At 52.6% G+C, this 12,881-nt stretch overlaps 2 protein-coding genes across 9 annotated transcripts in view; one reads left to right on the top strand and one right to left on the bottom strand.

Annotated features, from left to right (window-relative positions):
• The window catches only part of TSGA10 (testis specific 10), a 135,043-nt gene extending 131,438 nt beyond the window's left edge, over nt 1-3,605 (bottom strand). For 2 of the 5 annotated variants that reach the window (XM_036994655.2, XM_073239890.1), the window contains exon 1: nt 3,117-3,290. In XM_036994655.2, coding sequence (XP_036850550.2) covers nt 3,117-3,173 — 57 coding nt within the window. In that variant the 5' untranslated portion in view covers nt 3,174-3,290. The other 3 variants (XM_073239891.1, XM_073239896.1, XM_073239889.1) reach the window with 3 other exon arrangements.
• On the top strand, nt 3,506-12,731 carry LOC140850119 (uncharacterized). 4 transcript variants are annotated; one of them, XM_073239908.1, is made up of 5 exons: nt 3,506-3,980; nt 4,253-4,442; nt 4,570-4,745; nt 7,396-7,571; nt 8,440-12,731. In XM_073239908.1, the coding sequence occupies exon 5, from the start codon at nt 10,265-10,267 to the stop codon at nt 10,889-10,891; it is 627 nt and encodes a 208-aa protein (XP_073096009.1). In that variant the 5' UTR covers nt 3,506-3,980; nt 4,253-4,442; nt 4,570-4,745; nt 7,396-7,571; nt 8,440-10,264; the 3' UTR covers nt 10,892-12,731. The 4 variants fall into 4 exon arrangements, with proteins under 4 accessions (XP_073096009.1, XP_073096000.1, XP_073096014.1 ...); XM_073239899.1 differs by having other exon boundaries at nt 3,506-3,883; nt 4,253-4,745; XM_073239913.1 differs by lacking the exon at nt 4,570-4,745.
• Nucleotides 12,732-12,881: the final 150 nt, after the last annotated feature.

The following is a 12,881-nucleotide window of genomic DNA, read 5'->3' as shown; positions in this document are numbered from 1 at the left end:
AATAATCCAATTAAAAAATGAGCAGAGGAGCTGAACAGACACTTCTCCAAAGAAGAAATTTAGATGGCCAACAGGCACATGAAAAGATGCTCCACATCACTAATCACCAGAGAAACGCAAATTAAAACCACCATGAGACATCACTTCACACCAGTCAGGATGGCCAACATCCAAAACACAAACAACAACAAATGTTAGCGAGGATGTGGAGAAAGGGGAACCCTCCTACACTGCTGGTGGGAATGTAATTTAGTTCAACCACTGTGGAAAGAATTATGGAGGTTCCTCAAAAAACTCAAAATAGAAATACCATTTGACCCAGAAATTCCACTCCTAGGAATTTACCCTAAGAATGCAGGATCTCAGTTTCAAAAAGACATATGCACCCCTATGTTTATTGCAGCACTATTTACAAAGCCAAGAAATGGAAGCAACCTAAGTGTCCACCAGTAGAAGAATGGATAAAGAAGATCCGGTACATATACACAATGGAATATTATTCAGTCATAAGAAGAAAACAAATCCTACCATTTGCAACAACATGGATGGAGCTAGAGGGTATTATTTTCAGTGAAATAAGCCAGGCAGAGAAAGATAAGTATCAAATGATTTCACTCATCTGTGGAGTATAAGAACAAAGAAAAAACTGAAGGAACAAAACAGCAGCAGACTCACAGAACCCAAGAATGGACTAACAGTTACAAAAGGAAAAGGGACTGGGGAGGATGGGTGGGAAGGGAGGGATAAGGGGGAAAAGGGGCATTGCAATTAGCACACATAATGTAGGGGTGGGGCACGGTGAAGGCAGTATAGCACAGAGAAGACAAGTAGTGATTCTACAGCATCCTACTACGCTGATGGGTAGTGACTGTAATGGGGTATGTGGTGGGGACTTGATAATGGGCGGAATCTAGTAACCATAATGTTGCTCATGTAATTGTATATTAATGATATCAATATTTTTAAAAAGATATTAAGTCCCTGCCTGGTAGAACTTTAATTTTTCAGCAAATCAGAAGATCACTGCTAAAAAGTATCATAGTGTCCAGCAAAGTATCAGGCATATAATAGTTGTCAACAAATATCTACTGAATATTCTGATATATTTGAGTACTTTATATGAGATTTTGAAATCTGGTTCCAAAACAGCTCTACTTGTTTTCTTTTTATAAAATTGTCTCAGAAGCTTATGGACACTTTCAATAGGCTCATTAAGAGAAGGATATGTAAACCACACAGAATTTTAGGAATTATTTTGATATAGGCTTTTGTATTTTTAGTAAAAATAATGTTTTTGTTATTCACTTCAAACAAAATAGTAAAGTCACAATGTTTAGCCTCTCTTATGAAAAAGAAGTAATATCTCTAGTCATTCCATCCAAACCCAAGCTCCTCATTTCTCTTCAATATATTACACTGTAAAGCAATAACTTGTCTTTTTCAAGAAGCATAAAACAGTGGTATCATTTATCAATACCTCTTGGAAACATAAAGGATTAAAAAGTTTTCAAGAGGCTTTTCTGTACTAAAAGATTTCAATAATACATAGACTAATATTAACAGCAAAACTAAGACAAAAGAACTGTCTTACTAACTAGTTCAATTCAAAAGATTATCATGGGGTACATGTATAAGACATGACAAGACATATACATATCCATAAACATTAGAGCTGATAAACTGTGGTGTACTCAGAACAACAAACAAACGACAAACAAGGATAAATCTTAAAAACAATGTTGAATAAGGAAGCAAAATGCAGAGAAATACTTAGTACAATTCCATTTACATAAATTTCAAAAACAAGCCAGATTAGAATGTCCATGTTCACATACAAAGACGGTAAACCTGGAAGGAAAAGCATGGAAGTACCTATTATAGAAGTCAGGTTAGTGCCTACATCAGGGAGAAGGAGGTGTGTATGGTGGGGAAAGAGAATAAATAATAACACCTGCTCTAACTGCTTCAGTATATGGAGTACTTCAAAGCAAATAATCCTAAAAGAAACTGATGAAAGCAATTGAAAAAGAAGATGGAAAGATAACCCCAAGAATCTCTACATTTGATTATATTCTAGGCTATAAGCAGTAATTTTTTTTCAGAAAGTAAATACAATAAGATATGTTTTGGAAGCTGCCATTAAATAATACCAAAGTTTATTGTTTAAAATAAATATTAAGGTACCTTCCTAGTTATTTCAACTAATTAAGACTAAATGGTTTAGTTCATCAATTAAAATACAAACAAGAATCAGTTTTATCCTAGCAGATTTGAATGATGTGACACCTTCCTTTTATAGCCTATTTTCTCCTAGTTATATAGAATAACAAACCAATTGTTATTCTGTTGAATTCATTAAAGATTTTAAAAAAAGAAGGGTGTAGGAGAGATGCTGAAAATCAGTAGAAGAAATCCAAAACAACAAATACTCTGAGATACAAGGGCCTGGAGTGGAAGAGAGAAAACACTGAGACACTGTCATGTATGCAAACTTTTCCTGAAGCCACGATTCTTTATTTAAAGTAAGAAACATATATTCCTATACGTTTATTCGTATCAGGTCCATGACCGTCGCAGTTATTCAAGCCGCAAATATTTTTTCAAACAAAAGCCATCTTACCCTGCCTTTCCTGTGTATAATTTCTACTAAAATTATATGAGATTTTCATGCAAATGCCTACATAATCTCGGCCCTTCACCTCCCAAAGTCCACAGAGAAGATTAGAAAGTGAGAGGCTGGGAGTCAAGAGCCAGGTTGAACCACCAAATCTCTGACTTCCAAATTCCTCAGCTTCACTCCAAACGTTTCTGAACAGAACCCTTCTCCCAACAACAATGCGGAGAGCGGAGGCAGGAAGCAAAGCGGTCACCATAGGAACTTGGACTCAACCCTAAACTCCCAGAAACTACAACAGAGGCAAAGTTTGCTCACGGAGGGCTGCCCTGGACAACTCTGCCGCTACTGCCCCGCAAAGGGGCGCAAGGAGTGATACCACCTCTGGGATGGCCCACCATCCCCAATTCCCGCCACACCCGCCCTCTTGCAGCTGCCCTCTCAGAAGCCCTCGGGCCCAGGAGCTGCTTTACCCCAACGCGGCGTATCCCCGCTGCTCTACCTGGTGCTCCGGGTCCCTCCCCGGGCTTTTCTGCCCGTCGTCCTCCCCGGAGATCATCCCAGAGGGTACAGAGTGGGCACGACCTGGACCTCGATCTCGACCTCAGCCAGGGATCCAGGTCCCTCCCGGTCTCCATCCTCCGCCCCTTTCTCCTCCTTCCCCACCCCTAAATCGACCTGGCCCCGCCCCGGTGGGCCGGAGGAAGGCTGGACCCGGAGGGAAGGAGGCGGGGGCGGTTAGCGCCTTCCGGCACCGTCCTCGGCTCCGCCTTCACGCTCTGTACCTGAGCGGGGCTCGTTCTCCACCTCCCTGGAGCCTTCCTCCGCTTCCGTCCCACGTGCCTCCAATTCCCGTACGCACGCGTACCTGGTTCGGCCCGTCCTCTCCTGGGGACAAGCCTTGCGCGCGCACCGAAACACGTAACGAGCGTAAATCCACCTGCCCACCTAAGTGAGGCCTCTTCCTGGTCCATCCATGCAGCGCAGGCGCTCGCCCACGCAGCGCCTAGACGCCCACTCGAGCGTCCCGTTTCCTAGTAACGAGCCACTGCCCGGCTTCCACAACCTCTGACTCCCTGCTGACAGCAGCGGCACCTGGATAGAACACGCATGCGCAGCGCCGTATCTCCTGCCCGTCGCTTTTCGTTGGAGTTAGAACCCCTGCTGCTTTGCCGCTGCTTTGTGCCGATATCCCCACGGATCTGGTGTCGTACTGGACTCATGTTCAGTGAGCCCGTTATTTCCTGAGCTGCGCTTGTTCTCTGGGAGGTTGGTGTGCTTTCCTGCCGCAGCCAGGGGCCAGTTTGGGGGAGCCTCCCGGGTCGGGTCTTGCTGCAACCTACGGGGAGAGAGCCGGCCTGTTGAGGTGAGCGTAGGCAGCCTGCAGACCCACACACCCCGTCAGCCCTACACGGTCCAGGCGGTGCCGAATCGGGAAGTGGCAGAACTAGTCATGAAAACGCAGATTGCTGACCTGTATTCCTTCTCCAAATGCCAATCCCTCTCCAAGTCCCCTTTCCAGAAAAACTGGTGATGGTTAACCAAAAAAGGAAAGGCTGTATACACCTCCCTTGATATTTAATATTGTATCGATTATTTTCTGTATAATACCGTTTAAATGTGTGTTCTCTCAATTAGAAGCCTTCAGTCGGGAAGCAATCTTAACTAGGTCCCGGCGGGGTGTGGCCAAGGAGAGAAGCGCGGCTCCCACGGACGGCGTCATCCCTGGACGGACTTCAGGGGCGGCTGGGGATGTGACCAGCTCTGGGGGACACCTTCCACAGAGAAGCCAGTGTCGTGAACCTCTCCCACTGCAGCCCACATCCAAGTGAGACCCCTGGCATGCTCTCTCATCCACACGCCCGCCGCTACACCAGGAAGTCTTTACAGCTGTCACTTCCATCTCTGCTGCCAGCCCCTAGGTTTCACTGTCAATGTCCCACTTTCCTTCCCAGATGATTTTTAGGCGTGTTTTGGTAGCGTGTTTGTACCCATCTCCTAAGAAGCTCTCTGCACACTCCCGCCACCAGGAGGCCATGCAGCACGGACTCCAGGGCCAAGGCCTGGGTTGGATCTAAAGCCTCACTCACCAGCTGGATGCCTCGGGCAACCATGCCATGAGGGCCACATGGTGAGAAGGGGCTCACTGTCTCTGTGCCTGCCTTTCCTCGGTGAGGAAATGGAGGCAGCTTCCTCCGTGGGAGCTGGAAATAAGGTGACTGGTGTAAAGGGGATTATGCTCAGCCTTCCCCATGGTTTTTGAGAGGAGGGAGAGTATTGATTTAAATTGAGATCATGATATGCCTTCTCTGAGTGTGCGGCTGGACGAAGTGGGCCAGTGCTTCACTGAGATTATGGCCTCCCTGCCCTGCGTGTGGTCAGCAGGTTGAATCGAGCTGATGGAATAATGCTGCCCTCTTAGAAGGACGGCAGGATGAAGTACCTCGATAGAGAGTGCAGATCCCAGCATACCCCTCAGAGGGCTGTGGGAGGACGGAGGGGCTCGTGGCAAGCGGAGAGACTGACAGACTCTCCCATGGAAGTTTGGGAGGATGTAATGGTTGATGGAAAATGTAGCTGATGACGATGCCACCACAGGGGGTTTGAGGACAGAGGGGGTTCAGCACTTTCCTCTTGGGTGGGTGGATGGGAGTGCGACAGGGAAATGAAGGCTATGGCCCTGCCTGTCCCCCACTGCCAGGAGTGCCAGCAGTGGGAAGAATGTGACTTGACCCCATAAAGCCCTGAGTGGGGTCTGAACAGGCCCAGACTGACAAGCTTGGGGGAGCAGGGAGGAAGCCGTCTGCACCAAGGCTTGAAAGACCAGTGGGCTCCCACTGGGCCAGATGCAGGGGGCCTGTGATGACGCTGGAAGAGCCCACCCACACCCCGTGTGGCTGCTCTCGCAGCTGCCCCATGTCTGTCTTTTGGCCAGTCCCAGCTGAACCCCAGGGCTCCCCCTCAACTCCTCTAGTGCTGCCTCTCCTGGGGTTCACCCACACCAGAAGCATCCAGAGACCACCTATTCCTGATGTGTCTCCTGCTCGGTGTGTGGCTGAGCCCACTGGGGTGGAGCCCAGGCCCTCATGGTGCCCCGAGTCTGCACTTCCATGGGCTGTGCCCACAGTCTGTCTCATGGGGATCTCCTTCTCTGCTCCACCAACCTCCCCTTTGGCCTCAGTCATCTCTGCCCACCTCAAGCTCTCAGCACCTGTCATAATCCCCCACATGGCCTCCCCTGATGACCTCACCCATCCAGGCCCCAGCCCCACACTATCTCCAGCCTATGTCTTCCCAGAAGGAGAGGGAATCTCCTTCCAGTACATAGGAAGGTAGGGTGCAGCTTCTATGCACATCCTGAGCCCCTGCTGGATATCGGAGAGGCTGGTGGGCTGCACCATGACTTGTCACTAGCTCCACTTGAGAATGGAAAGTGCGAGAATGTCCTCAAGCCAGGGCATGGGCAAATGCGTTCTGGAGTCACTTGTGCACCAGCCTGGGGGCTGACATGGGTGAGAAGGTGGCCCGTGCCTGGCAAGGCGCCAGGCATGTATATGTGCTCTTCACAGTTTCCCCACAGCTGGCAGCTGTGTCTCTCATCACACTTTCAGGGTTGAAGCGGTCACCTGCCTGAAACTGTACAGTGAGGAAGGGGTTGGGCAGAAAATCCGTGTGAGGGCTGCCTGGCTGAGGCTGTCACTGTGCTTGGTGGTCCTGACAAGGAGTAGCACCTTGTCCTCCCAGGAGCAGAAGCATGGAGGCCCACGAGGCCCCAACCCAGCATATGTGGTGCCTTCTGTATGCCAGAACTGTGCTCAGGCTGGGGACACAGGAGCACAGACAGGGGCTACCTGTTTTCAGGGTACATGTCATAGGGATGGAAGGCACGTATGGGTAGACCCACAAACATGTGGGATACAGGAGTGATGAGGCCAGGGGGTCTGGGCCCATGAGGGCTGGGCAGCTGACCCTCCAGGGTGAGGGGCACACATGCAGAGGCCCTCTGGCATGAAGGAGCTGGGCCAGCTTGGAACTGGGAGAGTCACTATAGGCAAAGACGAGGGGGCTTTAGAATCATGCGTGGGGCCAGGTGAGGGCCCATTCCTTGTCTGCACAGGCCTCGTGGACCCTTTCCCTGGGAAGCTGTAGGCGGGGTGAGGGCCCCTGGTCAGCTGGGGATCAGTGCACCTGCATACAACAAAATGCCAACATAAGGGAAAAAGAAAGCCAAGTCCTTTCTTGCGCACAGACATCTGGATTCTCTGTGCCAGGATCTGCCTCCATCCTTCTGCTCCACTGCCCTTCCCTGGCTTCTATCCTTGAGGGACCAGCAGAGGGGGTCCAGCCCCCACATGTGCCTCACTTCCAGTACCACCTCAGAAATCCCAAACCACCCTTCTACTCAACACTCAGTCACGTGGCCACTCCAGGGCTCAAGGGAGCCGAGAGGCTAGACTGTTAGCATGGGTACATGACTCTGCAAGGAAGAGGGGGAAGAGGGTGTGCACTGAGACTCCAGGAGCTGCCTGAAAAACTGCTAATGCCTTACATCCCAGCTGGTAGGTTTGTAGATTAATTCTGGTCTGTAAGCAGCTCCCCTCCCTGCAGGGGTTGTGGGGACAAAGGCCTTTACCCGAGGGCTCTGTGTCAGCTGGGCCAGGCCCACACACATCCCTGACTGGCTGTCACAGCAGCGACCACAGGTAGAACACTCAGTGGTCAGGTTCTTGATGTCAAGCTCTCTGGTTTTGTGTGTGCTAATTTTGTTTGTTTTACACTAGTGAAGAATTTGTCTGGGTGCAGGGCTGTGCTCTGCTGAAGGCTGAGACTGTAAGCCATTGATGACACTTTTATTCATACATTGAGCACAGACTGAGGGAACCAAGATGCTAGGGCATCGGGGATACAAAGGGAACCAGCTACGGCTCTGACTTACAGTGGCCGATGTCTCATCCAGGTAAATACAAATTTAAGTACTGTCAGCACAAGAAATATTTATATAACATACATGGATAATTCTGGGGATGCAATGTATCCACTGGGTAGTTTCAGTTTCATGCGATTTCCTTGGGCACAAAGAGGCGTCAACACAGGTGGTGACGATCTCACAACAAGCTGGCCAAGGTAGGTGGACTCGCGGTGGGCAGTGTTCCTGGCCAGTAGAGCCCTGGCACCTGCTGCTCTGTGCTCCACCCACCCCTCTCCTCATAGTCTTTGGCTGCTAGACCAAGCATTGCCTATTTACACTACGAGGTCAAGGCAAGACTGGGGAAGGATTCCTACCACCTGCCCTTCTTCAGTTAATGGGATAAACTACCTGCCGCCTACAGTGGGTGCTCAGTGGGCTTGCTCTGGGGCCCTATTGGCCAGAACAGGGGAAAGCCCTCTTCACGACCAACCATTCGCAGCAAAGAGAAAGAGGAGGACCAGGACTAATGTCCTCTTGCCAGGACGCATTCCCTGGGAATGTGCCTGCCTTCAACAGGAGACCAAACAACACACCTTTAGTAGTATGACCATTATTCAGTGTGGAAGACAAACATGACCTCTGGGGAAAAAAGCAATAGTGTTTGTAACAGGAGACAAGGAGGACAGGGACCAAAGGCCATGTGTGGGATGGACTATCACTGTGAATGTATAAGTCACTGAAAATGCTCATCAGGGCGTACTAGTCAGCGGCAAGCAGGGCTAAAGGCTTTGCTGAGGGGGCAGCAATGGGGAAGGGGCAGCCAACTGTACAGGAGGGGTGAGGGGTGCTGTCTAGGCGCAGTACTTCTAGTCTCTCAGATGAGCAGCCCACTCTCTCTGTTGTCTGGGACCCGCAGTGTGAAGACCCTTCTTTCTGGAGCGTCACCACGTCTGTGCTCACCCGGGCCACCTGCAGCTCGCCCAACGGCCACTGGCAGACTCTCAGATCCCCACAGGTGGGGGAATCAACTGTGACCCTCCCCAGCGCCTCCCCCCTGCGAAACTAGGGCTCGGTGGTGCGAGTGGCGCTGCCAGGGAAACAGCCCAGGTGGTGCGCGCGCTGGAGGGCCACCTGCGCGCTGGAGGGCTCTCTGTTCAGGTGAGAGCCGCCTGGCTATTGGCCAGAAGCGTGGCTGACGTCATGAAGACGGTTTGTGATGCGCCAGGTCGGTACTACAAAGCAGAGCACCCACTGCTGCTCTTGCTGCTCTCCGCATTCTGCGGCACCTCCCACATCCAGGCTCACGTCCATGTCCCCCACACCCTCGTGGCGGCCCATTCGGCCTGCACGGGACCCCTGGCCAGCACCCTGCCCTCCACCTTCATGTTGGCACCCACCTTCGCACCCCTCTCCGGCCCCATCAGCCTGTGCACCCGCACCTGGAAACTCCTGGGTAGGCCCTCCAGGCAAGCCACTCAGCCCCACATTCCAGATCGGCGGTTGGGGACAGGTGGCCGGGAAGCATAGCACGCCGAACACCCTCCCCACTGGGGAGATCCACCCCAAGACCCGCAGCACCGCGCTACAGCCCAACACCACGCCCAGTGGGATGCGCATGACGGAGGCGCACATCCTGGGCTCTCCCGTAGCCCACCCGATCTGCTGAGGATGCCCAACCCAGGACCAGACCAAAGTCCACCCACCCACCTCCCCACAATGCCAGCCAGTCCCCCAGACCCTCCACCAACCCCTAGGGGTAACAAAGGGGAAACAAACCCCGGGAACACGATGCTGACCGGGGTCCCCACAACCCAGGTCACTGTGGGCCAAACAAGGGCCTGAAACAACTGGATGACCGGAAGCCCCCTGGCCCACGGCACCAGAGGGCCAACCAGTCCCCAGGACATCACAGTGACCAGAAACCCCCGGCCAGGGGCACCACACGACCAGCCAGACCCCAGGACACCACGGTGACCAGAAGCCCACCAGCCCAAGGCATCACAGGACCAGACAGGCCCCAGAACACCACGGTGAAAAGAAGCCCCCCGGCCCAGAGAACCACAGGGCCAGCCAGGCATCAGGACATCAAAGTGATGAGAAGCCCCATGGCCCAGGACACCACAGTGAACAGAAGCCCCCAGCCCAGGGCACCACTGGACCTGCCAGACCCCAGGACATCATGGTGACTGGGAGCCCCCTGGCACAGGACACCACAGAGTCATCCAGGCCCCAGGCCACCATGGTGACCAGAAGCCCCCCGGCCCAAGGCACCACTGGACCTGCCAGGCCCCAGGACACCACACTGACTGGAAGTCCCCGGCCTGGGACACCGCAAGTTCAGCCAGGCCCCAGGATACCACAGTGATTGGAATCCCCCGCCCCAGGGCACCAGAGGAACAGCCAGTCTGCAGGACACCACGGTGACGGAAAGCCCCCTGGCCCAGTTCACCACAGGACCAGCTAGTGCCCAGCACATCACAGTGACCAGAAGCCACCCAGCCCAGGGCACCATAGGGTCAGCCAGTCCCCAGTTCATCAAGGTAACCAAAAGCCCTCCAGCTCCATCTCCCCATCCTTCTGGACCCATCGTTCTTTCACACCAGGAGCCCTTTGCCTCATTTTCCACTGATGCCCCCAAAGTTCTTGTGTGCCAGTAGCCATCAGGTCATCTCCTGGGCCTCGCTGAGTTGGCTGGAAGAGGCTGCTACCTAGTAGAGGAGAAGTTCCTCACACCTGTCGTCATGCACCCTGTCACCGAGATGTCTCCCAAGTCGGTGAGCCCTGCTGGTACAGAGAATGAGGACAGTGGTCTCAGAGATCTGCCATCACCATCTGGCAGCCTAGGGCCCAGTCACATCTCTCGGTTGCAAGTGGTGCCCCTGAGGCCAGAAAGTGATGCCTGGGCCCCAGGGACCCCTCCTTCCCTGCCAGGATCCAGTGACTGTGTAAGAAACTCAAAAAGCCAGGAGCCGAAGCAGGAAGTCCAGCCTGAACCCGACATCATGGGCTATCTTGTCCCAGACACAGCATGTCTGAGGGTGCCAGTCCAGGAGGACCTCCATCTTCCCGAGGAGGGGCCAAGCTTGGAAGTGTCTGTAAAGGCAGACTTTGCCGCCTCTGTCCCAAGCGTGCTCCAGAATGTCACCGTGTCGTGGCTGCATGCTGAGGCCTGGCCAGTGCTGGGAGCTGTTCAGAGGGCTGTCCCCCTGGTTGATCACTGTGCCAAGATGCTGCTGGGCCTATGGCCTGAAGACCTCTGGTCTGGGATCAGCTTCAGCCTCATGTCCTGGGGGCATATAATCTGGGGGCTTCTCTTCAAAGGACAACACCGAAATGTGAAAAATCTGTTTCTAATGTTGGTGTCCTGAAAAGGAAGAATTCACCCGAGGCCCAGGCCTCACCACATGCTGCTCAGGAGGAGGGTGGCTGCCAGCTGGCTCCAGAGGAGACCCCAGCCCTGAGCACACAGGGGTCCCTGGCCGAGCTCTGCCTGTTTCAGGACTGGTACTTCCTCCTGGAGCGGGAGGTGGAGGCATTGTGGGAAGAAGACAGGCAGTTGGTTCAGCAGCAGGCCCAGTTCCAAATGCTGGAGACCTTTTATGGCCAAGTGGAGGGGATTCCTGGGAGCTTTTCCACCTGAGAAATGTCTTTTTTCCTTGAAGGGGTGATGTTTCTTGCACATGCTGCCCCCTGCAGGGCAGAGGAGGGGAACTGGGCGGAAGGTGGGTCACCTAGGGTCGGGGCGTGGGAGCTCCTGCTTGAAGTGTGCTGCAAATAAATGTGTTGGAATGCAAAAGTATGTCCCTGGTTAGTTGGGTCGCCCATGATGGGGTTTCCCCTGCGCAGCACAGCCTCCACTTCTCCTGACAGCAGGTCTCACCCAGGCAAGTGTCTAAGTGACCTTCAGAGCAGGGCCATGAGGTGGCTGCCACTCTGACAGGAAGGAAAGAGAAGCAGTATCCACACACAGGAGTTCCTGCAGAGACCACTTCTGGCCTGTCTGCACACAGGTGTTCCTGCCTGAACTGCTTGACAGTCCATCTTGCATGGGCTACTTCTACACTGTCTGCATAGAGGCTTTCCTGCATAGACCCTTTCTGGTCACACAGGGGTCCCTCCAGAGACCACTTCTGGCCCACCAAACACAGATGATCCTGACAGAACACTTCTGGCTCTTCTACACACAGGCGTTCTGCATAGACCACCAACAGCCAGTTTGTGGCAAAACTTGGATTTGGACCTTGATGTCATGGTTCCAAACTCTAGCCACGACAGCAGGTCTTGGCTGCAGGGTCCCGTGTGACACGAGCCTTTGATGAGCATATGTGTGGGGCAGCCAGGGTGGCGAGGGGCCTGAGGTGTGGCCCACGCCCTGTGTCTGGGTGAGGAGGTGTGCAACAAGGCAGCAGGTGAGAGCCAAGCAGACCCAGGTGGGGCATGTGATTGGGCCTCGGAGACCATGCAGGACTAGGGAGGGGGTCCGTCTGGTGGCTCTCGGTGCAGGCTGGATGGATCGAGCCAAGCAGAGCAGGAGACAGGTGGGAAGAGGTGCCTCTAGGAGCCTGGAGGATGTCGTGGACATGGAGGGAGGTGGCTGTTCCAAGAGGCAGTGCTGAGAAACAGCAGTGAATTGGATGCCGTGGGGCAGGGTGGGAGGAGGATGGCAGTTCCAGGCCAGCCCTCCCAGGCAGTGACTGTGCTCAGCTACAGAGACTGAGGTGGAGGTGCAGGGGAGGTGCAGACCTTGGTAAGCTGAGCCTGGGCTGCCTATGGCTCAGGCCTTGTGAGGATGGACAGCCTGGCACTGTGGCCAGGGCACTCCTCTCTGCAGCAAGGTGGTCCCTGTGAACTCTGCAGGAGGGAGGTCTTGACGTTGCGGCAGTTGGGGAGGCTGATGTCTAGGAGCCAATGAGGAACCTACTGGAGTCCAGGCAGCTCAGACCTGAGGGGAATTTGAGACTGCTTTTGTTCTTTTGGGTACCCAGAAATTGGTTTGCTGGATCATATGGTAATTCCATTTTTAATTTTTTGAGCAACCTTCCTTCTGTTTTCCACATCAGCTGTACCATTGCATATTGCCACCAACAGTGCATAAGGGTTCCAGGTTCTCCACCTTGATCAATACTTGTTATAGTCTATTTTTTTTATAGTAGCCATCCTAATGGATGTGAGGCAGTATTTCATAGTAGTTGTGATTGGCATTTCCCTTATTAGTTACAGTGAGCATCTTTTCATGGGCTTATTGGCCATTTGTATAACTTCTTAGGAGAAATATCTATTTGAGTCCTTTGCCCATTTTTGAATTTTTTGTTGTTGTTGAAAATTTTAGTTCTCTATATATTCTGGATATATGATTTG

Source organism: Manis javanica, chromosome 1, assembly GCF_040802235.1.
Source record: "Manis javanica isolate MJ-LG chromosome 1, MJ_LKY, whole genome shotgun sequence".
Taxonomy (NCBI): Eukaryota; Metazoa; Chordata; class Mammalia; order Pholidota; family Manidae; genus Manis; species Manis javanica.
Note: the sequence above shows the minus strand (reverse complement) of the source record. Positions and strands in the feature narration are given on the sequence as shown.

Bases quoted from the DNA above. Each gene is read 5' to 3' on its own strand.
- LOC140850119 (XM_073239899.1), top strand. From the start codon at position 10,265: ATGCACCCTGTCACCGAGATGTCTCCCAAGTCGGTGAGCCCTGCTGGT.